This window comes from Zerene cesonia, unplaced genomic scaffold (assembly GCF_012273895.1).
Source record: "Zerene cesonia ecotype Mississippi unplaced genomic scaffold, Zerene_cesonia_1.1 Zces_u002, whole genome shotgun sequence".
NCBI classification, from domain to species: domain Eukaryota; kingdom Metazoa; phylum Arthropoda; class Insecta; order Lepidoptera; family Pieridae; genus Zerene; species Zerene cesonia.
This window is the reverse complement of record NW_024045132.1, coordinates 2,764,079-2,789,688: the sequence shown is the minus strand read 5'-3', so window position 1 is coordinate 2,789,688 and position 25,610 is coordinate 2,764,079. Positions and strand designations below refer to the sequence as shown.

At 33.8% G+C, this 25,610-nt stretch overlaps 1 protein-coding gene across 3 annotated transcripts in view; it reads left to right on the top strand.

Moving 5' to 3' along the window:
- LOC119838316 (protein GDAP2 homolog) overlaps positions 1–25,610 on the top strand; it is a 62,735-nt gene that overhangs the window by 34,441 nt on the left and 2,684 nt on the right. For 2 of the 3 annotated variants that reach the window (XM_038364200.1, XM_038364199.1), the window contains exons 7-11: positions 544–682; positions 22,216–22,369; positions 24,181–24,320; positions 24,602–24,656; positions 25,340–25,483. In XM_038364200.1, the coding sequence (XP_038220128.1) occupies positions 544–682; positions 22,216–22,369; positions 24,181–24,320; positions 24,602–24,656; positions 25,340–25,483 (632 nt within the window). Of the gene's footprint in view, positions 1–543; positions 683–22,215; positions 22,370–24,180; positions 24,321–24,601; positions 24,657–25,339; positions 25,484–25,610 lie in introns of those variants that run through there. The other variant, XR_005288192.1, reaches the window with a different exon arrangement.

Sequence of the window (25,610 nt, the reverse complement as noted above, 5' to 3'; positions counted from 1 at the left end):
TATATATATATATATATATAATATTTCAAGACATAATCTTACAGTCGCTTTTTGAACACTTCATAATATATACTTTTTTAAATACGTTAATGTTATATCAATAAGAGTATCTATTTTTGTTATATTATGGTTTGTAACTAATATTTATGAATATATGAATTTTTAGACCTCTTAGTGAAGGTATTTATAGTTTTAAGTTTTTGTATTTAAAGCAAAAGAGCAGGCCCTCCATGCACTCGGTGTAAGGTGATTACCGCGGCCCATAAGCAATCGCAATATTGTATCGACTTTAAGAGATGTGTCAACTCTCTTTTTAATGTGTCCATATCATGAACAGATGGACGCACCGATGATGGCAAGTTGTTCCACAATTAAGTAATCGTAGGCAGAACTTGTCGCAAAAAGTACAAAGTTATTGAAGTAGATATTAAGTAAAAAACAGCTAATCTTATTGGTATTATTGCGGGCGAAGTCGTGCGCTCCAGCTGCTTTATTAAAAAATGTTAGTTTCGAAATAATAAGATGTGCGTTCCGTGTGCGCAGTGGACGACGACGCGTCGACGTGCGACGAGGAGCTCGCGGCGGAGGCGGCGGCCGCGTTCGCGCGCGCCGCGCCCGACACGCAGCGCCTGCTGCCCGCGCGCGACCCGCCGCCGCGCCCGCGCGCGCACACCTCCGACGAGTGAGTACCCGCCGCCTTCTACCTAGCCTTTATATTATATACAACGCAACGCAGCACAGCTCGGCGCAACGCTGAAGCTATCGGGCATACGAGATTTCGCGTCTAACGTTATTAGTGAGGTCCTATCCAACACAACGCAGCACTACGCAGCATACACAATGCTACACAATACAACGCAACGCAACGCAAAAATTATCGGGGATACGAGATTTTGCATGTAACTTGATAGTTATTAGTAAGCATCACTACACAGCACAACACGCTTCGAAATTTCGCCTATAACTAGATACCTATTGGGAGGTAGTGATAAATAATAAGAGAGAAGGTTCACCTCCACTTTAAATGTATAAGATCACCTCCATCTTGATCAGCTTTTTCGTTTGCGTTAGCGTTTGCGTAGCGTTTCAGACTGGAGTCGTCAACCTATTCCTTATCCCTTACCCTTAAAAGCGGGCAACACATTCGCAGAGTAGTGCCTCCTGCATTCATGGACTGTGGTGATCCACCATGCGAACCACCAGCTCAGTTGCCCGATATGACAAAAAAATCCAGAACCATCATCAACCATCATTACTGGTGCTCATCCGTACTTCAACAGAGTATTTCGCAATACCACGTACTTCACAACTCCAGTTGAAAAGGTGACATTGATTGATTGAAAGGAGAAAAATAATTTGAATTTATCATAAATTCTGCATTAGGCACGGGTTTTTCAGCTGTCAGTTGTATTGCTAGCCAGTTCCTGTTTATATCCAATTGTACAGGGCCGTGTGCATTATTATTTATTAAATATCTATGAGTAATAAATAAAATAAAAGGATTATTTTCGCCCAACTTACTAGCATCACTCTTAGTTTTCTGATATTTATAACATAAGGAAAATATTATAAATAATATACATTTCTATTGTTCAGCGTTACCCCAAGGCATTATTTTTCTGTTCGGAACAAATGCCTACATATTATTTTTTCTGAGTGTGTGTGTGTTTTACTTAATGAACTAGAACGTCAACTGACGAAGCATGTGTAAATTGGATTTAGTTAAGGAAGTTAATAGGAACACTTACTACCCAGATTCCGCTTCGTCATTTTACAAACATAAAGAAAAACAAATAAACGGAATCTATGGGCATGAACGTGAACGAATTAAATAAAATATAATAATAAAAGGAGATCAAACATCTTCCTGAAAAACACGGCCTAGAATCCTATCATTTGTTTACCCAATAATAAGAAATTATTGTAAAATATCCGGCGACGATGGATTCCCATCCTTGCATTTAGAGAACTCACTGTTTGTCCAAGTGAAGATAATATCTGAGCTTTGAAATCCGTAAATATCTTTATATCTTGCCAATATTTCTACCAAGAGATTTGAGAAATTCGTAGAATTAGCTTTGACTTTCCTTGAGTACATTATACGCACTTAGTTTGTAGCTAAATTTGTAGATTGTAAGAATTGTAAATCGTTGATTGTTCTACGTTATTCTGAGTCACACTAATTCGAAATATAGCTTATTTTAGTTAGTCAATTATTTGCTACATCACGTACATATATATGTACAAGATCTAAAAGGCATCTTCCATAAACATTTCTTAGTATTGCTTCATTGAATCACGACTTAATTTCTCGGTCTCGCAAAAGAGTTTTTTATCTGTTTCTCCAATATTTCAAATATTAAATGCAGACAACTTGTGAATTTTTAATAAAGTCGAAGGTTAAAGATACATCACACATACATTTTCAAATAAATTACTATGATTTCCGTTTCATCGAAATGAATAATATTTTTTCATAATTTATTTCGTAACCTAGATTTTTTGTTTATCTAATTAACTCGGCGGGAAATTCTTGAAATGTGGAATGTGGTTGATAAACATTCCTCTTTTATTATTTGTTACGATATAACTAATAGTAAATTATTTATATCTAAGCTTACTAGTTAAACCAGACAGAATCGTGAGGACTAGAAAATAATGTTCATGTAAATCTTCCATGAGAGGAACAAAACAGAAGGGAAACGCAAGGACGTCTGCGATTAACGTTTTAAACCCTTTAACATATAATAAACTCAAACTCAGACATTTATTCAATTAGACTTCTTATATGAGACTTCTCATAACAGTTTTAACATTTACCGGTACCTCCAATATTGTTCAATAAAGCAATAGAAGATTATATAAAGAATACCCGAATAAACCATTCTCATCGTGTCTTATTTAATATTTCAATAGCTTTCCAATTTATTGAAAGATCAAATAACATTTCCACATATTTACTATAGTGAAGTAGGTAAAATGGAGTTTGAATTACAACACGTATGAGAATCTTATATGAAAAATCAAGCATTACTAATAACCAAAATAATTCGGCGAACAATAAAAACGTACCCATAAACAACATTAGAATATATTTGTTACAAATAAAAACAAATATGTTTACGTTGATGCGTACTGAAAATGAAATGTAAATAGTTCATGGGAAATCATTTATCTTCGAATACGTTCCGGATGTGAGACGGATGTAGGTGTACAAAGTATAAACTATATATATGTATAGTCTACACTCTACGTATTTTGTGACGTATAACATATATTAAAGAATGAATTAGAGAATTATTAAGAAGAAATTAAGTATTTTTTGATACAAGCGAAAATATTACTTTGGCTTAAATTTATGGCAGATTATAATTTGCGTTACGATCAACGTAGATTTTTCCCTTTAAGAAGATCATTAGGTAGCTCTAAAGTTTGTTGCAGCTATAAAAGTTTCAAATCTAATTGCATTCATCTTCACTCAAAGGAAATCACTTCCTATTTATTTATTTTTTCTTTCTTTCTGTCTTTTCCTCGTGGAGAAAACTAAAACACGCTTATTCAAAATTTGTGAATTGAACATCGTTTTAATTACAAAGTTTGTTCTACAAATATGTGAATAATATTGCTATCAATTATTTTTTACGTCATATAAAAAAGACAAAACACTGATAAGCTAAATCTGATACATAATCTGACCTGAATTGTTGTTCTGATTAACAATAGTTACATACTTCGTAGGATGCTATAGTTAATAGAAACGAATTACGTATATTTAATATTTACGTGCGTAATTTTTAATATTTATTGTGTGCAATAAAGAATATTCCATTTCATTTCATCTTATTACGTATCGAAACGAAGGACAGGTTATAAACCAATGATGTAGTATTTAAAATGTCAAAAGGAGTACTATATACGAGTACATAGCTCATTAAAATCATGAGATGATATCTCCCCGTGACCACGTTAATAATATAATGAATAAATCGCGTTTAAAATCGGTTAAAAAGTCTTTAATTTCTAAATGTACAATACTCGCGTAAAATCAAACACAAGAAAATGCAATCATGAGATTTGTGCAGGTTAGCGGATATCTCATGTCGTCGAACTTTTGATTCTTGGATATGCACCTCTTGATGTTTTCCTTCACCGTTTCGAGCACTGGTGATGTTAACCTCATGCGCACTATAAAAAAAAACATTTCCCGCACGCTCGCCTGGTCTCGTACCTACGACTCATCGATTTAAAATTCATGGTCCTCCAGGTCCTTTAGTCCACTAAGCTGCTTTTTTTATACGTAGTTATTTTATAGAAATAATACATATAAAGAGACATAATATATGGAATGCCAGTCTTTAGATAGGGATAAGTACAAACAATCGTTTCGTTTCGTTCGACACTAACCATTCTCGTGTAATTTCTGCACCACCTTATAAACACAAAAAGGCGTCTTTGATAAGAATTACTAAAAATATTTACGGGTCATGTCATCTGCGTGCCAGGCAATTGTCTGACTTTCGTATTACGATTCTAGAGCATGTACAACTGGTCCATAACCTTAAAATCATCCAAGCTATGAACGCAAAAATTTGTAAGAATGTATGAAACATCCCAGAATAACACAAGCTATAGAAATGTTTCCTCTTGCTTGATTCGTCTGTGGGTAAAACCGCACGGCACACCTAGTGTACAATTTATAATTCAGCATGTTCAACGTAAAAGTATTACACTTGGGGTCTGACCTTATATGAGTAGAAATAATTATAGCACCACGTGGGAAGGACTTACGTATTCGAGAAAATCCGGAAATTTCAATGCACTTACGAATTGTATTAAATTTATGGGATATTACTCGCCTACGTCGTTTAGAGAGAGATTTTCAATGTGTGGGTGTTTTGGTAAATATTATATCACGTGTTATTTTTTATTTATGTTCGAGCTATATGAACGGTTATATGATGGATTTGTAATAGTTGTTATTTCGAGAGCAATATGCTATTGGAGTAGGTTCCGAATTGGGTCAATTGTATATATTTTATTCAGGTTACGTTAAATTAATCACGTTGTACGTGGGATGTGACGAGTTATATAATTCTTTGTTTTGATTCAAAGACTATTTCGTATCGTTGACAGCAAGCGGAGGATCAATGTGTGAAATGAGTAGGCGTGACTATGTAAAAAAATATGGTTCTCCTATTTAGTACAAATAAGCATTCATCTGAGCCTCGGAAAAAATATTTAATGAGACTAGAATAATAAATGTGTGTGTGTGGATACATTTGGACATTTAGATAAGTCATCAACAGGGAATAAAAGAGGGATTATTTATTATTTTTATTATTCGGGAAATATGTTAGATTATTAGTACGAATAATTTAATTTATTTACTTAATCTTAGAGTATTAGTACTAACAGAATACTTTGTGCGTAGAGTTATGCCAGAAACTCGATGGAAGGTTGACGACATAATCGCGTGCCAGTTGAAAGTTATCGTTATCGTTAAGCAATTGAAAACAAATTTTTGCTTGTGTTTGGTGCCAAATATAATTCGCTTTCAGCGTGAAAACTTTCATAGATCCTTGTAAGCCTAAAATTAGCGAAGTTGTTATTTTGATGGTTCGATCGCATGACGATTTTAAACGTTACTCTAAAAATAATTTACTATTCTACTATATTTAGTCACTGACCGTAGTCTGTAGTCGATTTTATTTTTGGTGAACTAATCCTAATATAATTTCATTGAAACATAAATTGATACGAAAACAGGGTATTTGTAGTCTGTAGATATTGTTCCATTTATAATTCCATCAGTTGACGTAGAACATTCATGACAATTGATTCCAGTAAAAGAAAACTATTCATAGGAAATGTGACTCATAGCTTCTCTAAATATAGCAGTTTTGCAGTAGCATTTACCTACGTGGACCTATTACGTCTGCATTCGCAATGAAGTTTAATTTGATTGTTGGTCTATTAAATAAATCTTTATTTATAATCAACATAAAGTCTGCCACTAAAACTGCATTATCTCTGATCAACTTCATAGTTGTATCTAACGATCTAAGATGTTTGACGGCTGCAATCATTCTTAATTCTATGCACTATGACGTCAGTGGCCTTGTCCTCGAATGGACATAAACAAGGGTTATTTAAAATAGCTGTTATAATATAAATATAACAGCGCCTTGATTAATCGGTGTGGACAAAGTGTCACTTTGAAGATAGTTGCGATGTTGATTTCATAGTGATATAATATCGAATTTCTGTGTGAGCATGGAATTATACAACGTGCCTTTAATCGACCTCTTCCAAGAACATTTTATTACGCTAAATGCAGATTTATAGCTTAAGAAATTTGTGTTTGTAGTTACTAAATAATAACAGAATATATGTCTCGAACTGACAGATAAAAATGGATGACGTTTATCCCATATCTCCAAACGATCTGAATTTTGGCACGCATATGGACTTTGACCCGCTGATAAAGAATAGGCATCATACTCAAAACCCTAAAACTTCATTGTACCTACCGAACAACCCTAGAATATTTTTTATTTGTAATTAAAATTGCCCAAAATGTATATTTCATCCTAACAAATAACGTAAGCCGAATATATTAAAATAGAGTATCAAATAAAAATACCACTTAAAATAAAAGAATTGTTTTTATCGCCACATAAATGCTTACACCACAATTAAATGTATTTACATCATTTGTTTTATTTATTACTAACGGCATATAAGTAATGCAAATATGTTAACTTCCTTCCTGCATACACACAATACGATATTTATTCAGCATTAGTGACTTTTTGTTATCATTCATTCTTTTTAAAAATATAATAAACAAATGGGGCGATATGGTGAAGTGTATCACTTTGTTATAAAAGAAAACAGGCATACAGGCATATACCTCTATATCTATTGAGATGTAATAAACTCCCGTGTCCTCTAGTAATGTATAGGTCAGACACGTATTAGGCTTCTTTTGAACAGATCGATTTTTACTAGCAACTTTATATGTCCTACCAGACGAATGAAATACGGCCGATGTATCTTAACTCATAATAAGTGCTTTTGAAAATCCAATGAAAAATATATATTCACCGTTGCATCACGATGGTATTCTTATTAACTCATCTGCTGCATTTTTTATTTAGACTCCATTATAAATGATCGAGCACCATTTAAAAGCTATCTTTAATTGCAATAGCGAGCTTCTTGTTTAGCGCTAAGCGCTTAAACTTTACAAGCAATAGAACCAGGCTCCAATATTCCAATCCTATTAAAACAATATCTGCATAGATGCATACGAGGAAGGCACTACTTGCTCGTAACAAAAATCGATTGGTCAAACAGATTTGAAATCCATTAGCTCCATGAGAACGCAACTGCAATTTCTCTATTGCAAGATATATAATATAGACTGGATCTGAAGTTAGACTTTGAAGATTGAATCATATCGTTTATATTATAAATATTGTTCGACGTTTTCTAAACTGTTTATGTTCTTTCGTAAGTACAGCTAATTGAATCGTTTTCCAGAATTCGCTTTTCATACGCACTTACGTGATTCGGTTGCGCTGACGTAAAAAGTTTAAAGCCCAGATTACAGGATGATTTTTATAACTTCGCCATAACTTTCAATAAACCAGTGTAAAAACAATGTATCTAAAATCAATAGATGAGTCACTGGGCCTTACGGGATGACTTCATTTTTTTTTCTCTTATCCTTTTTTTTCCATTTTCCTAACCTAAGACATGCAGCATGGCCGTCTAGATGTAAGAAAGGTGTATATTGCATCTATCACGTGACAGTTCAAATAAAGTGACGCGAATGCCTCTGCATTGTGACGTGTGTTATCTCACACGGCCAATATTTGGTAAGGCTTGTTTAAAGTGGCTCCGTGAAGTAAGTGCTATTAATACTTGATAATGAGATGCCTTTGTGGGGGAGTGATTTTATGTGATTCAGTTTCTTATATTTCGTGTGTTATTATTCGTAACTAGTTAGAATTAAGTTTAGTTACGAGTCCTTTAAAGAGAACAATTATAATATTTTATATTGAACAACGAAACATATGTATGAAATATAAAAATTTCTAAAAATCTCTCTCCAGAGTGTGTTTAGTATGTAAAGCCTTGCCTTTTAATATTTAAAGGCACTTCCATACTGCTTTCACGAAAACAAATTAAAATTTGCGTAATTTCCTCGTGCGAGACATAAATGAAAAAAATTCAAAAATCGATCGAATAAAATATGCAAAAAGGAAATTATACAAGATTCAATTCAAGTAAATGTACAGGTCTATTCAATGTACCTTTGCATACAATGTAAGGTATATTGAATAGTAATGTTAATTCCTTCTAATGAAAAAGTTTATTACTTGCACGCTACTAAGAAAGTTATAATACGCTGAAACAGTTAGTCACGATCTTGAAAGTTCAATGTTATATTCGTAAGGATTTACGATATACTGCAACGAAGGCCGTCACTGCATTATATCCTGGTATGCTAAACAGAAAAAATCTGTTTACTTTTAAATAACACGATATATATATGAATAGAAAAAGTTTTCGTGGAACAGAAGCCGAATTATAATATGATGTTAATTGTCATAATCAAATTAATTGAATGAACCTTTCGCATTAGCCATGAACCATTTTAATTCTTTCTCATTGACTTGTTTCCTTGATATCATATAATTTATTAATTTACCCTTAAGATATACCATCTTAATATTTATTCCGGTATCTAATTATAATACAACTTACGCAGATGCTGTCCAGACTTCAATACGCTCTTATTATATTTTTGCAGAACAAACAAACAACAGTGTAAACGCTGGTTGCTCGGAAACGTGACTCGTTTTAAAATCTGAAAATAGCTCATTGAGAGGTTTTCTCACGTGCTACCAAAAGTTTCGAACTAAAAGAATAATATTCATGTAATGAGGCGAATATACAGTAGTTTTTCATTATCAAGAAACAAATTACCTACAGCTTTATTAATTTTGGAACACGTTTTCGCTATTGTTATAAATTGACTTTTTTATCAGACACTAATTCCACACACTACACTTCAAGTTTTTCCCGATATAATGAATTTTCTTTTAATCATCATAAAGGTAAAAAATCTGTCAAGCGCGAGTCGGACATTTTGTGTTCCGTTCAAGTAAACTAAAGAGCCATTGCAAAAAAATGACCAACAGTTGCTTAACCTTGATTTGTTTATTATTTGTTGTTATAGCGGCATACATGACCTCTGACAATTGCAACTGTCAAATTATTACAGTTCGTAAGATACAGCCTAGTGACAGACGGACGTACTGACAGAGAGCGAAGTGTTAGTATTAGGGTCCCAATGTAGCCTTTGTCTACGGAAACGAAGTAAGTTTCATAGGCCAAAATTTTTAGGAACCAGTCCTAAGTCGGTTGATAATTATAATTCATCCATATGATATTTCTTATTCCTAAATCATGTACTTATAATACACGTTTAAACATAATATGCAATATGGATATTTGATACGAAGGCATTTCTATTATATCAACTGTAGTCAATTGAATTGAATACCCTTTAAACTAGACTGTCATCCAACGCTGTGTTGGCAAACAATAACAGATGTACTCTACTACTACTTTATATAATATATTGAAGCCACCCAAATACAGTCGACGGATTTGTTGCTAGATTAATCGATCCATCGATCCGAAGAAGGAATTTGCCGTAACCATATTGTAAATATATATATTCTCCTTATTTATTAATGAAAGGATATTGATGCAAGATGAAAACCATTCGTCGAGATGGGAGACCGTCCCAATCCTGTTTACGTTTAGAACGTATTATTCCGAATTTATTTTGAAACCCAAACAAAAATAAAGGTTTGTTATTAACAAACAGCATGCGAAAAGCTAACCTGACCCGACTGAACTGACTTTGATATGTTTATAGTTCCAAATCTAAAGAAACGCGTGAAAACTGAAAAACAACAGTACGACCAATATTCGGGTAAATACACTATGTGGAGCATCGCGTTCGCGCATCCCGTCCGCGCATTCAGTGATCAGTCTTCAACCGACCGCCATCGGGTGTATACGTTCGCGATAATTTCTTTGTAAAAATATAAACAACTATTGCATATCCACTCTTGCCTTGTGAATAGTGATTTTTTGTGCTTGATGACTAACTCTCTTAATAAACTAAGATAGAATTTTGTATTTCTACAGAACTGTAAGTAATGATTGCGTTAGTTTAATGTTTTGAAATCCGATGCATTACAAATTTTAATGCAGCCTAGTTAAAAAAACTACATGATCATTGCATGTAACAGCGATGTGCTCATAGGTTTCTTTGGATTTTAATTGATATATCCTGAATCGTACAAATTACGAAAATAATAAGTTTTTGGTGTCATGATCAAGATATAATTTTATCCTACCCTTGAAATTAACTACCAACCAAAATGTATTTTTCCAAACTTGCCTTTTTCAAATTGCCTTAAATCTTAAAAATTCCCATAGAAGCGTTTCGCCGCGGCTTCACCCGTGGTGAGTTTTTTTCTCTCCACGAAAGAACCTTCTTGGTGCCTTAACTAAAATGTTCATAAAAATTCAGCGGAAATGGTCGTGACGTTCTCGAGAACACATTTCAACTAGAGAGAAGGGGTGTTGATAATAATTTGAGGAAATACGTGCAATGTTCGTTTGAAATAAATTATGTTGAAATTGTCAATTAACATTTAATTTTTTTGTAGAATAAAATATGTTATTAAATAACATGTCTACATATTTTCATTAAACATTAAAAAATATTCATGCTCAAACTTGAATTATAATAATTCAAGTTTTAATGCCGTAATTGATATTTTTTTGATAGACACTATTTACAAGCCATACACACAGCCAGTGCAGAAAATCTTTTAATAAAATGAATTTAAACTTCAATAATGAAAATTATTATACAAGAACTACTTATAAAAAAATGACCAACCATCCGTTATATCAAAATCAGAAAAGGGAAAATTTTGTAAATGTGAATTAAGTGTGAAGATAGGTACCGTTGAAGCCTAAAAGATTACTTGAGGGGGTGATAAAGGTCCGTGGGACCTTTTACGTGAAAGTTGAGACAGTTTTTCGTTCGCAAATTCAATTACGCGAACAAAATATATTGCGTACGTGATGTGGATTTTGTTTGTATTGACCTTTGAATTATCCAGAAATATAAGTTTTATAATGTCTACTAGCTGTGACCCGCGGTTGAAACCGCGTAAGTCCGTATCCCGTAGGAATATCGGTATAAAAAGTGCCTATGTGTTATTTCAGTTGTCCAGCTGTCTACGAAGTAAAATAGTATTATTATTCACCAATAGATGTCAGGAAAAAAAAAACACGAATATGACATTTTCTAAAAAAGATTCCTAGCTAGATCGATTTATTGCCCCCGAAACCCCCTACATACTAAATTTCATGAAAATCGTTGCAGCCGATTCCGAGATTCCAATTATATATATATATATATATATATATATATATATATATATATACAAGAATTGCTCGTTTAAAGGTATAAGATTTTATAATGTTTATACGGTTAACAGATGATTTTAAAATCTAGAACACAGTTATATTAATTTTTTGGCGATAATATGAGCACGCTTTTGAGTGCATTTATATCACATAATTTTTTAAATAAACAATAATGTTCATTGATTTACGTTGCTGACTGTACACGACTCGTAAAGAAATAAGATCGTAATATAATTCAATTATTTTCATTATGCATTTAAAATATTGTAAACAATCGAAAATATTGGAATTATATTGTCCTCGTTAATCGTCAGTATATTGAAATATGCGGTAAAACAATATAATGAAATTCAATGTTTAACTTCTTATCGCCGTTCGCTTTGTTGTTTTTTCACTCTATAAATTTAAATGTACCGTTTTACGTGCCATACGTATCAAACTTTATATTCAGTTGTAAGTATTATCTGTTCAATAGAATTTTCAAATATTGATAATATTATACATTAAACTAGTTTTCACTTTCGTATATCGTAGGAGTCCTATTATTTCGTAGGGGATTTCAAATATGTTTATATAGGAACGGAAAAATGTCAGTGTAATTGAAAGATTTCTTTTAATTACTTGCAATATGATATTCGCATATTAGGTCTTTTTGATTGGGTGTTTTTATAAGTTACTAGCTGACCCGGCAGACGCTGTTCTGCCCTACTCTTATCATTTACGGGCGCAAAAAATAGATGTTGACCGATTCTTAGACCTACCCGATATGCACACAAAATACATAAGTATCGGTCCAGCCGTTACGGAGGAATATGGTAACTAACATTGAGATTGTGATTCACAGGTGACCGATTTAGATGCAAAATTCGTATCATACTCATAGTAAATGTCAAAACCTTCATAACATAACATGTCATACAATTATCGCTTCCAGATATTTGTATAATGACAATTGATGCCTAAATATGTAGCAATTATAGAGTAAATAATAAATGTAATAATAATAATGCAAATATTATTTATATTAATGCTTATTATTTATATTTGTATAACGACAATTGATGCCTAAATATGGAGCAATTATAGATTAAATAACGATATATAAAAAGAAACGGCAATAAGGCCATGTCGTATAAGGCTCACGTTACTGTTTAATTGCTCCGGCTTTTTATTTCAGTTCAAACATTGCGTGTTGACTAAATTTTAGGCATGTGACCATTAATGGACCTAAGTACTCTAGATGTTTGCTGTGGTTCAACAGGTATATTATACAATATTATAACAAATCTCTTATGTGTATATGAAATATATTTTGTTTTCGAGTCAGGTGTCATGTTATGTCGACGATATATGATATTGCTTTGTATATAAAAAAGTGTTCCTCTTATTGTATGAAAGCTACAGCAATTTCCGTACAGATTCATCTTCCTTCTATCTCGTGTATATTGACAGATGAATCTAAAACTAATCTCGCTAAGCGGAGCTCCAAGTTGCTCAAGCGATATTTCAGAATTTCGAAGAAATTTTCGATTTTTACTCTTAATAATATAGCATTAAAATTGCTAGTAAATGCTTTGTTAAATATGAACCACGTACTAAAGGACATATATGAATACGATGACATAATCTTATTTCCCACATCATCCCGGCTTGCATTATTCATGTGCCGTATGATCCTATTAGGAGGTTGTTGTTTAGGCTCATAATGGAGAATTGTGGGGTTAGAACGGGTTGTTGGCACTAATTAATGAATTACGAAATGGAAGCTTGATGGAACATACGGAAGGATTTGAAGTTTCAACATAACTAGTCACTTGTCCCTAATCACTGGGCCTGACTTGGGTTGGGAGTAAAATATAACTCGGCAAACATGTTGCTTTTCGGCTTATATATATTTTTTCGGTCCATTAGTTTTATGCTAAATCCTAAGAAACAATCTTAATATACAGTATACAATAATGTAATATAAAAATAATGTAATAGGAATATTCCTATCTATTTAAAGCCGAGTGCGAGAGTGACCTCGTCCAACTAAGCTGGCTAAGGAATTTTCCTATAATTATTATGTTTACTAACATCTATAAATCAGAGCAAAGTTTTTTGTAAATCGAATATTATAATAAGCTTATTAAACCTAATATAGTGGTACAATTGGTAACTAAATCAATCGAATATAACAATCTGTATAAGACATCAGTTATCCCAAACAAAATTATACAATTTTAATACCTTTGAAAGAAACATCTCATTGATCACATCGGCCGATAACACATCTGATTATTTATCTGATAAAATCATCTAGTCAGAATCGACTGCCTCAATTCACTTATTAAAGAAGCATTTTGCATCGGATTTTAAAACATTGAATAAATATTTTCTACGAACCAGGTGCAATAATTGCATACGATCTATGACTGTATTAGTGACTAAGTGAATAGTGAAATAGTGAGTTAAAATGGCGATGGACACAATGGCAGTGGAGCTGCCTGATTTGAGTACACATACTCCGAGCCCCCCACTGGTAGAAACTCAGGAAGAAAAGTAAGTAAATTTAGCAATTAACTGCTAATAATGAGTTATTATATTAACTAGGAAATTGAAAATAAAATCTCGGTGGTCAAATTCGACCATTCAACACAAAAGAGAATTCAAACCAGTATTTCCTGAGATTAGCTAGTACAAACAAATCAACTCTTGAGCTTTATATTCTTACGTTTGAAATCAGACAGAACCCTGTAAAATACTTATTAGAAGTAAAATAATAATTTATCAAAATACTTATAATTAAATTCTATCCCAATTTTCGTTTCTCTCAATCATCTGTCTGATGTTTTAAAGTAATAAACTTCATTTTAATAAATAACATTTCAGCTATTCGAAGCTCGTTTCCATTTTAATATTTCATCCGAGAGCTGAGCAGTATAAATTAATGACCCTTCATTAAAAGGGTTGATGAGCAGTGTAGCATGCGAGTGCATTTAGGTCAAAACGCCACTCCCAAGTCCCAACGACTTAATGCTCGCACCGGACTTGTATGCGTAGGGGTTTCTTTACGGAATTTTATAACGCTAAGTCAAAGGCAAATGTAATTACGGTGTGTTCGTTAGGGAAATTTAAACTTGTTCCTTTTTTGTTTTTTCAGTTCATACATAATATTATTTGATAAAAATTTTCTTTAAAAAGGTCCCAACTGAAGTGATATTTGATCGATGCTACTAATGTTGAAAAATGGTCATAAATAAAAACTAGGATACAATTTATTAAATGATTTTTATAATGATTTAATGAGCGTACCTTCCGTATACTCTACGGATGTTATAAGATTGTGCCGCGTATTCATTTATAAACATTTATCCGTAACACGTGTTGGTCGTGGTTTCTTAACGTGAGTATGATAACGTTGTTGGTGTGGTTAGAAATGGTTGGTTACATTTTCATTTACAATTCTTCAGGCTGCCGCTGTGTGATCATTATGTATCTTCTTTAATTCTAAAGTCAGAATATTTTATTTTTCAAGATAAATAGCAATATTTAATCAAAATCCTTTCCTCGGATATTATAATATACAATTCTAGAACAAAATCTATCCAATTTTATTGCACTATCACGTTCCCAGCTTAGAAATTAATGAACGCTATCAGGAAATGAAACGACACCCGCAAATGAAGTCTTTGTTTCCATTAACGAGATTGTATCGTGATAAATATTCAGTGACAATACAAGCGATAGCATATCAAGTAATTAAATACAATGTGCTACCATGACGTGTCTTTGTTAGGGTTCCGTGCCCTTTGGGACATCAAAGGCCGTTGCGTAGTTTTAAAGATCTCAGCAAAAGGACAGACAGCGAGAAACGCCTTTGTTTTATACGTGATATATTGCCTGCATATTGTATATTTTTAGGTTTTACTACTTACTATTATAAATAAAATCACTGAAACCTACAAACATGATATGTTTGTTACTAATTATCCAATAATCACTCAATTTGTTGTCGAACTTGCGTCTACAGTGTGTTCAAGGCGTCAATCATAAAATTTTCCATTCATGACTAGCCCATATTACAATACAATGCTCTTATCGTCATCCTTTAGACATTCTTCAAAATGTTTTAAGAATGTCTTTATAAGTATGTTTTCTGTAAAGATAATGTCGTCTGTAGATTCTGTTCTGTATCAGATTTATTCGACATAAAACTGGTAAGCTTTGTTTTCAATTCACCAAGCAAAGTCATTAGATAAATTTTATTTTCACAATATTTATATTGCAATGAAAAGTAGTCAAAAATACTTTATCACTAATTGAATGAAATATCCGTGTATTCAAGGGGCATGTTTCAGCCCAGTCGCCAAGCAAACAGCTGAAGTTATAAAGGTCTCGTCTTTGAATGCGTTTCCTTTCTACAAATAAAAAACCATTAAGTTTAATTTATTTTATAAAAACAATATTGCAGTTATAAAAGCGCTCTGCAAATATTAAATAAAATTAATGTGGATAAATCACAGTTAACCATTTACTTCAGTGAGAGATACTTCACAAGAAAACACTGCCTATTAAATATAATACGGGTCCTTCGTTTAAAAAACATAATGTAGTTATGTTTTCCTAGTTATTAATCTCATTAATGACACATTTAAGCCAAGGGCTTCGGTTGTAAACATACACCAGGGGGAATCCAGCGTATACCGGACTGTCCAGTGTCATTCGAGTAGAGACTGCCAGTATGACTGCATTGTCACTTGTAAAGGGGAAATTAGTGGTATGAGCACTTTTCTAAGTTTCAACTACAATGAAATAATGTTCTCTGTAACTTTAACAAGCTAAATACGATGCAACGAGAATGGATGAATCAAATTATAGGCGCCTCAGACCTGCATTATTAACAATTGATTTCCGTTTGAAAATCAAGTGAGAGAACATGGAAATTTAACTCAATTTTTGATGTTGATCTTATGTTAGAGATTGGTTTGTATGTGTGGGTTGTAAACAGAGCGCTAGTTCGTTCAACCGGGATTTGTGTTTTTGCAATATGTTTGTTTGTTCATGCAGGTCGCTTTGAAGTACCACCTCTTCTTTGTTTCTAGGAATAATATTATGTTACACGTTTTTAAGCAATGTTCATGAGTGAGTGAGATAGATAGTTAACATTAGAGTTCTCATTAGCGTTGCTACCAATATATTGATTTATTATTAAACGAAAAAACCCTCAATATTTCCCACAGCATGTATGAGGAAAAAAAATAACAGACACTTTCATGCCCTGTAATTTAAAGTTTTCTTATAGCTAATATGGTAATTACCAGCCCGGGAAATTAGAGCGATTCAATATTTCTTTCTATTATACTTATGTATGTTACGATTCTTTATCAATTGTTCCAATACAGAAGTTTTTCATTATAACTGAAATAGAATCTCAAATTCCATCCAATTCCTAAATTGCTCGACGTCTCTTTGGAAACATACCCCTGTATAACATCTGCCTTAGCAACGTTTCGTTTCTTATATAAACGGACAAGTATCTTGTACCTAATTGTTAAAAGACTAGACCTCTACGTGAAACACAATAGGTAGTATCTTTTTTGTGGCGTGAGTTAGGCTATTGTAAACAAACCAGTTATACTGAGCATAGCGCGATGCGATATGCATTAGTAACTCTAGTATTTACATCCGGTCATCTACGCTGTGTTCAAGGTGTGATGACGTCACTAGTCAATGGGCGCCGACACATTGGCGCTGTGCCAGCAGCTGTAACAGTTGGGGGCGTGTTTATTTCGATACTTAAAAACTCGGTTCAAAGTTTGGATTGTACTGCGTCATAGCAAATAATTCTTCGCGAATATTTTATTTTTGTCTTGTTCGCATTTGTTTTTGAAAGATTCTGTGGTATTCATTAATTTGTCAATATCTCTTTCAATATAAGGGAACGTAAAAGTAAATTAAAATCTATTTTTTTGTTTAGTGTTCATGAAAGTCAGAAAAATGTGGCCCGCCAGATTTTACTACGCAGTAGCGATGAGTCGTAGATCTGAGCTACGCAGAATTCCTTTCTGCGACTGTTGAGTGTTTTGTAAGAAAATATGTACACATTTTACCATGAAATCTTTTTCGTTATAAATTCAGATGAAAGAAATTTATTCTGCTTTCATATGTTTAAGTACTTGGCTAGGTTATGTCTTATAATATTAATATTTGTATTCACAATAATATTTTTGGCGTTTTCGTTGGCATGGAGTAAAAACAATGGTATGGAAGAAGATTAAATTAAAATATAGTATATTGATGACTGGTAGGCATATGTACATTGATGGCCATGGCGATCACTCGCAGCCGACCTTTGTTAATTTTAGACCAGTAGCGGTTTGAAATAGAAACGGAACCGTTGCAATGCGTATCGGTATGCTCATTAAATATTTGTGGGCAAGCTTCGGTAACACATACACATACAATATGCAACAACACCGACGCTATGAAATTAAGGTATTGACTTAGATGATACGTTTGTTTGCTTTCTTACACATCGCAAAGAAGCGATTTAATGACGATGAGGACTTTTGTGTCTGGAGGTAGATAGGCGGTTCGACAGTGACATGGGCTACCTTTTACTGCAGTGAACCAACTCTTTCTGGTGGGAATTTCGTTTGACTGCGAAAAGCTAGTTAGGTAATAGTTTACGTTTGATGAAAATTTATCATGCATGCACGTCCCGCGGTTTCATCCGAGTCCGTTTGCATCCCGTAGGAATATTGGAATAAAAAGTTGCTCATTCCAGTTGTCCAGCTATCTACGTACCAAATTTCATTGCAATCAGTTCATAGTTTTTGCGTGAAAGAGTAACAAACATACACATACACATACATCCATCCTCACAAACTTTCGCATTTATAATCGTCGATTTAATTTCACTATCCATTAAATTTACTCGGAAATTTGTAGACGATGTTAGTTCTATAAATACCACGCGAATTCCTAAACCTTGACATGATGTTGTGATGGAATCGTCCACATCTGTAGTAATATTGTAAAGAGATAGTTTATAAATTTGTGAGTTGTGACGTTGTGGGGGGTTATTTCTACATCTACGGAACCGATTTTAAAAATTCTTTCACCAATGGATAACCACGTTATCTTTGAGTGTGATAGATTTATTTGTTTTTAACCCGGGCTCAACCTGGGCGGTGTCTGGACGAGCGACTAGTAGTATAATAATTAAATTGTGGAATAACTCCTTTTCATACACTTGTTATAAGTTACCTATCGTGCGTGTTTGTAGTTCATTTATGAATTTTAAATCATGTCTTGTATAATTGTAGCAAGCCAGAAACTTCAAGTAATAGTTACAAAACAATTATCTTACGTAATTTTACGCATTAGTTCAATGACCAGTAAAATTGTATTATAGTCACCGTTGAGTCTAATTGTGCGCCTTAACTCACGTCTACACTGTAATTCCTAATGATCATAGGTGATGTGTTGAAGGTGATCACTCTCTAATCTTCTATATCGAGCCATAAAAAACATACTATTAACTCATTCTGTTGTGACGCGACATTACATAAAACCGAAAGAATAAAAGAAATTCGAATTCTGGTACAGCGAAGAACGCAGATTCCAATCACGCCTCAGATATAGAAAAATAATTTGCATTAAATCATTATAATGCTATAAATCTAAAAAAATAAATTAACAGCACAAACAGTAACTTAGTATCAAGAAACATAAAATAAACATATGCAACTGTATTAAATATTTTTAAATTACTATCGATCGGTCCCGGTTTCAGTCATGGTACGTTTTGTCTCTCTATACGACCCTCCTTGTTCCTGAACAAAATTGTTAAAAACAATTAGCCGAATTGATCGAACCGTTCGCGAGTTTTACGCTTAACGACACATTCGGGGATCAATTCTTATTTATATAGATAGAGAAAGAAAGAATCATAAGTAATCATTTTTAATTCAACTTAACTTAGAATGAACGCCGGCGACAGTTGTGACGTTTCATTAATGGTTGCGTCACACAAAATCACTTCTGAATCATACGATATGACTAAATATGCAGACCGTTGTCACCGCTATATTTAAATACAGCTGCATGTGTATATAAAACTAATTAAACAACAATAAATTTCAGTAAACATGAAAATTTAAACCTTCCACGGTATCTGAAGATAGATAGACTATAGACTTTCCCTAACCTACGAAACTCCATTCCCCTCTATGCTTTATTTTCGCAAATAAATAAATATTCTGTTCTCTAAGAATACACCGTATATATTGAACTAAATAGCTGCACATAAAACAGAGAGGCAGACAGGTTTGCTTTCGCATTTCCAAAGTATGGATGCCGCGTGTTTGTGGACTGAGATTACAAATTGGGGACACGTCACGTAAATGTAAAACATTTTAAATATTTGTTATTTCTCGCGTACCAGATAGGTATTTGCGCATGTCACTCAAGGAATTTATGTTCACATTTTCTTTGTTAATTATTTTATCAATCTTACAAAGAAACGGGTTCAACTGTTGCTATTGTAAAAACCTGCCTCGGTTTGTGCTGATTTTCAAATATACTCGTTCGGGAACGAATGGGGGTGCGGAAGACGACATTGTTTAATTTACGTTAAGCTTCTTTCATTTGCTTTCCATGACGAAGTTTTATAAATAGTAATTAATTCAAACAATGTTCCACTTCATCTTTGAGAATTATACACACACATATAAAACATAAAAATATATATCTTAAACCGTTGAGACATATCAAGGTTTAGATTATTATTTCGTTTCTTACGACCACAGTAATCACATAGATTTTTTGACGTTATTAAAAAAATGTTTCTCTTGAAAATGTAATCTTTCACATTAACAATAGAGTACATAATTGCGTGTTAGGTTTGTGAAACACGGCGGTTGACAGAAGATTAAAACTAATTGGTATGTTAATTGCAGTGCTCAAGATTCGGTGTGCAAATATTCTCAATGTGTCACTTCAGTTATACGTTTTTATATATTTGTACACGACATCCTTGGAATTAGTTATCTTAAGGAAATTGTATTTTATTTAATTTCGTACGAGGTGAGAAATCGCATTGCGGCAAAATGATGAGAGCCTTATCTACGTGCTTACAAATTCATTTAGTTACGCTGAAAGTAGAATATGTGATTCAAATTAGGAATTTCCAAGTCTAAACTCAGATATAATACACGATAAAGATTGTACATATTGATATTTATTTGAATCCAAAGACATAAACGTTTAGAAATGTAAGTGTATAATTTTTGTATGTCTTTCATGGTTATTGTAATTTATTTTAAGATTGTGATAGAAGTCAATTAAATAATCAGGGCTTATACACTTAACAGGAAAATATGATATGTATAAATTGATACAGCACAACATTGAATTCTACCCCAGTGTCGTGAAGGGAGAAATGTGACCTCAAAGAATCGGGGTCGTGTCACCTTTGACGCAAGTGACGATGTCTACTGCCCTAGATGTTTGTGAAATTTTGTTTGCAATTGAATTATGTTTCCATATTACACGTGTTATTTATGTTCATATGCATAGAATATTATGGTGATGTTATGTTATTGTAATCTAATTTCTATGATACTGCAAAATAAGGTGATGCTTTTATCTCTTAATATTTGTTAAAATAAAAACGAAATCGTTTTACGATTATCAGGACTAGATCAAACATATATGGGACCACACGAGAAGCACCAGATTTCAAATAAAAAAAAGAATCATCCAAATTAGTTCACCAAGACGAAAGTTCTGAGATAACAAAGCCAAAATAATACAATCGAATTGATAAACTCTGCCCTTTTTTGAGTCGGTTGAAAAGATGTAAACTTGGGGGAAGTTCTATTAACGATCAAAAATAAAAATAAAACTAAGCACACATTGGAAGTCGCGAATAGAGCTCATATTTCAAACAATTGTAATACTTACATTTGGCGAGTTTCCATTCGGTTTCTATTGTTATTCTTTCCTGAAGTTGTCATGTATATTTTGATGTTGTCGTATATAATTTGTTTGCTATATAACTTGGCAAGAACATCTGTAACAGTTTTTGGAGGTCCTTTAATTGTGTCGCTTAAGGTGATTGCGGAATGTCAAAATTTTTATTTATAGAAAATAAAATGGTTTCGTAGATTGGTCGGAGGGAACATACCTGCTTTCAAATAAAAATTTAAGCAAAAATTAGCATGTATAATGCTTATACCTTTATATCGACGTTTTATAACCTGAAGCTACAATTTATAAGCAAAAATCCAGTTAATTTAAAAAAATTTATACATTTCGGATACTAGGTGTTTTAATTATACATCGAAGAATAGTAGAACAGCTACATCAAACACGTTAGCGTTCAGGAGGTTAAGGTATCCGGTATAGATTTAGATACTATTTAATTGCACTATCGTAATGTATACAGTAAGTATTATTAATTACTAGGCAAGACATTACCTTCGTCCACATGGTCAAATGAAAAGTTTCATAACGGAATGTTTCACCGCATTAAGAAGTAGCCATCAGTGTAGCCCCCTAATTATCTCCAGGCCTAAAAATGACACCATAAAATCGTTTCAACGTAAAATAAAGACAAACATACTTTCACATTTATAATGTTATTTTGGTAAGCATTCGCATAAACGTAACGTCTTCTATCAATTATTGTCTCAGATACGAGCGTCTGTTACGGCGCGCACGCAGCGAGGACCTCAGCGAGGTGTCGGGCATCGGCTGCCTTTACCAGAGCGGCGTGGACCGACTCGGCCGGCCCGTCGTCGTCTTTATTGGCAAATGGTTCCCGATTGCAGACATCGATCTGGATAAGGTGAGAGAATAGAAGAGAATACTTGTCTAATTACGTGCAGTTTAGGTCGTGAGGAATTATTTGTGTGTTTGTATTAATGAAGGTCGCTTGTAGCTGTAAGTTATACATATATTCACTAGACACTGTGAGATCTTAAATAAACTTTTACTTCTTTATTAGTTACTATAATTTGGTCACATGTGTGTTTTTGTTTCTTAGCTTATAACAAACTCTCCAACTACTTGCAAATGTCTCCCGATTATTTATTTTTTTATTATGTCATAGCGGGCAACTGAGCTGGTGGTTCGCCTGATGGTAAACGATCACCGCCGCCCATGAACATTCGCAGAGGCTCAGACCTCTTAGAATGCGCTGCCCGCTTTTAAGGGAGAAGGGATAAGGAAAGGATTGATGACTGGAAAGAGGGAATGGACTGGGAAGGGCTAGGAGAAAGAAATAGCCCTCCGGCTCCCCCACTCACTGCACAAAACACAATAGCAAGCTATTATTTCACGCCGGTTTTCTGTGGGGGTGTGGTACTTCTTCGGTGCAAGCTGGCCCAATTCGTGCCGAAGCATGCTCGACTCCCACAATAATAATCACTGTTTAACTAGATAGGTCTTTGTATTTATTGGTAAATACTGTAATTTGAACTAAAAGTAGATTACTCAACAACATTTGATCGATAGACCAGCCTTATTTTTTCTTATACTCGATGACTAATCTTTGGCCTAGACCTAGAAATGTGCAATAATTGCATGAATATGTATAATGACTACAATCTTTCTCTGTCCTAAATTATATGTTCATGTTAATTTGCACATGTTCCAAAGACTTTTAAATTATTGAAGTTACTGTGTATTAACGCTGAGATGTTTATTTAGGATTTTAAAGCAAAGAATATGTCTTGTTCAAGTTGCCTGATGTGCCTTCGTATTATTATTGTACTTTTTGCAACATCTTCACCCTCATTAATTTAGGTAAAAATCCTTTTCAAATGTAATTTTAATTTTATCTAAACCTAGCCAATATTAAATATTTGTAACGTAAAAAGTAACGTTGTGATCACCGAAACACTGAAAGCTTTAGAACCTCCATAAAGTTTATATTATTAGTCAGAACTCAGACCATTTCAAAAGTTGAGCGAAATTTCAGATCATTAAAACTCGATTGGAACGTCAGGAAAAGCTGAAATTTTGTGTAACTACAGCAAATATAAATATTAAAGGACTGATTATATGAATGAAATTTTAAAACAAATAAATAGTATATAGTAACTATAGAGAAACATAAAGATTGTATTTTGTATAAACTTGGATCCGTTAATATGCCTTGATAGGCATATTAACATTATATGATGAATGCTGAAGACTCAGCTCTTCCTTACATTGTATGTAAAACAAGACCTTGTACAGAAAATATGCCAATTAAAATGCATGCGTTTATATTTACCCCATGAAAAATTTTATAAGACGTAGGATTCTTGTCCCATAACATTTTGAAACACGACAAACGTTCGTTACCATACTGGTAAAGAATTACGTTCTGGACATTCTGGAACCCATCTGCTGTAAAACATCGTAATAATTTTCCATAAAAATCCACAATACGGATATTGTTACGTCTGGCGTGGACTATATAATCTTGAAAGCTTTCATTTAACATTCTCTTAAATTCTGTATCAGGAAGAAGTGTATGTATGGTCTCCATGTTATAGAACATTCTCGAACACCAGCAAAATTGGGTCACATTCCAGAAAATTCTGGAACGCGATCAGCATAGCTTGAGAATGTTCCAGAATGTTCTAGAACGTAGTTGTCGTGTGTCGGCAGGCGCTGCTGTACCTCATCAAGCTGCTGGACCCGATCGTGCGCGGCGACTACGTGATCGCGTACTTCCACACGCTGGCCTCGTCCGCCAACCACCCGCCCTTCTCCTGGCTCAAGGAGGTCTACACCGTGCTGCCTTACAAGTATGTGCTTGTCTTTGAGAAAATATTTTTTTCCTTATGTGCTAGCTGCCATGTGCGTTTTATCTGTTTTTAAAAAACCATGATGGTGTCTTCATTATACCTTGTATTGTTGTTTTTCTTTCTTGTTAGACAATTTTTAATTGTTATTTCAATGTTGTTTGTTAAAGTAATCTTGAGATGCCTCAAATTTTTGATTACATATTATTTGCTTGCTCTTTTCTTTTCAAGTTATGTATGTGTCATACGATAGATGTTTAATTCGTTACAATTTTCAATTTCAGATATAAGAAGAACTTGAAGGCGTTTTACATCGTACATCCCACGTTTTGGACAAAAGTGAGTAGTATATTTTTTAATTTTTTTGTGCCAAGCAAAAATAATCACAAAGACCGAAAATATGTGCCGAATAAATATTTTTAACAAAAAACTAAACCTCCTTCAGATTGTCAAAAGTAGACCAAAAAAAATCAAAAAATGAAATTAAAATGACCACATGGGAGGCACGAACCTTCCTTGATCTATGCATGTCTCTGGTTGAAGAATATATGTTATTAGCGTTTCGTCCCGGTTTCGTCCGTGGTCCATAATATATACATACATATAGCCTGTAGAATTCAGAGATTACATAGAAATCTCAGATAGTCCAGTAGTTCCTGAGATTTGCGCGTTTAAACAAACTCATCAGCCCTATACTATATTATCACAAGTTTAGGTTTCATTTTTAGTTTTTAAAGCATTAAAATCCTTTTAAAGAATAGTAAAAGAATGATCACGAGGCGGAATTCGAATAGATGGCATGGGGCGTCCTTTAGGCACATGAACCCGAAATAGTAGGAGAAATTCATTTGCTGAGGCGGGATCACGGGCGGTCGAGAGGCTAGGCGTTGCTACAGTATGGCAAAAAGACGCGGGTTCGAATCCCGCCTCACATAATTTCTCACAAGTATACATTAAATAATATTCTCTAAATGGTGCACAAGAGAATGTATCCAGTAACCGAATGACGTCGTGCGTTGCAGATGATGACGTGGTGGTTCACGACGTTCATGGCGCCGGCGATCAAGGCGAAGGTGCACACGCTGCCCGGCGTCGAGTTCCTGTACAGCGTGATGCAGCCGCACCAGCTCGACGTGCCCGCCTTCGTCACGGAGTACGACATGACGGTACGATACAGGAACCAGTCCTCCTCTACCAGTCTGCAGCGTCATACAGCTCGAAGGAAGAAAAAACTATAAACGATTCAAAAATCTATTTTCCGAGTGGCATTAAGTTTTTCTTATTTTTATACTA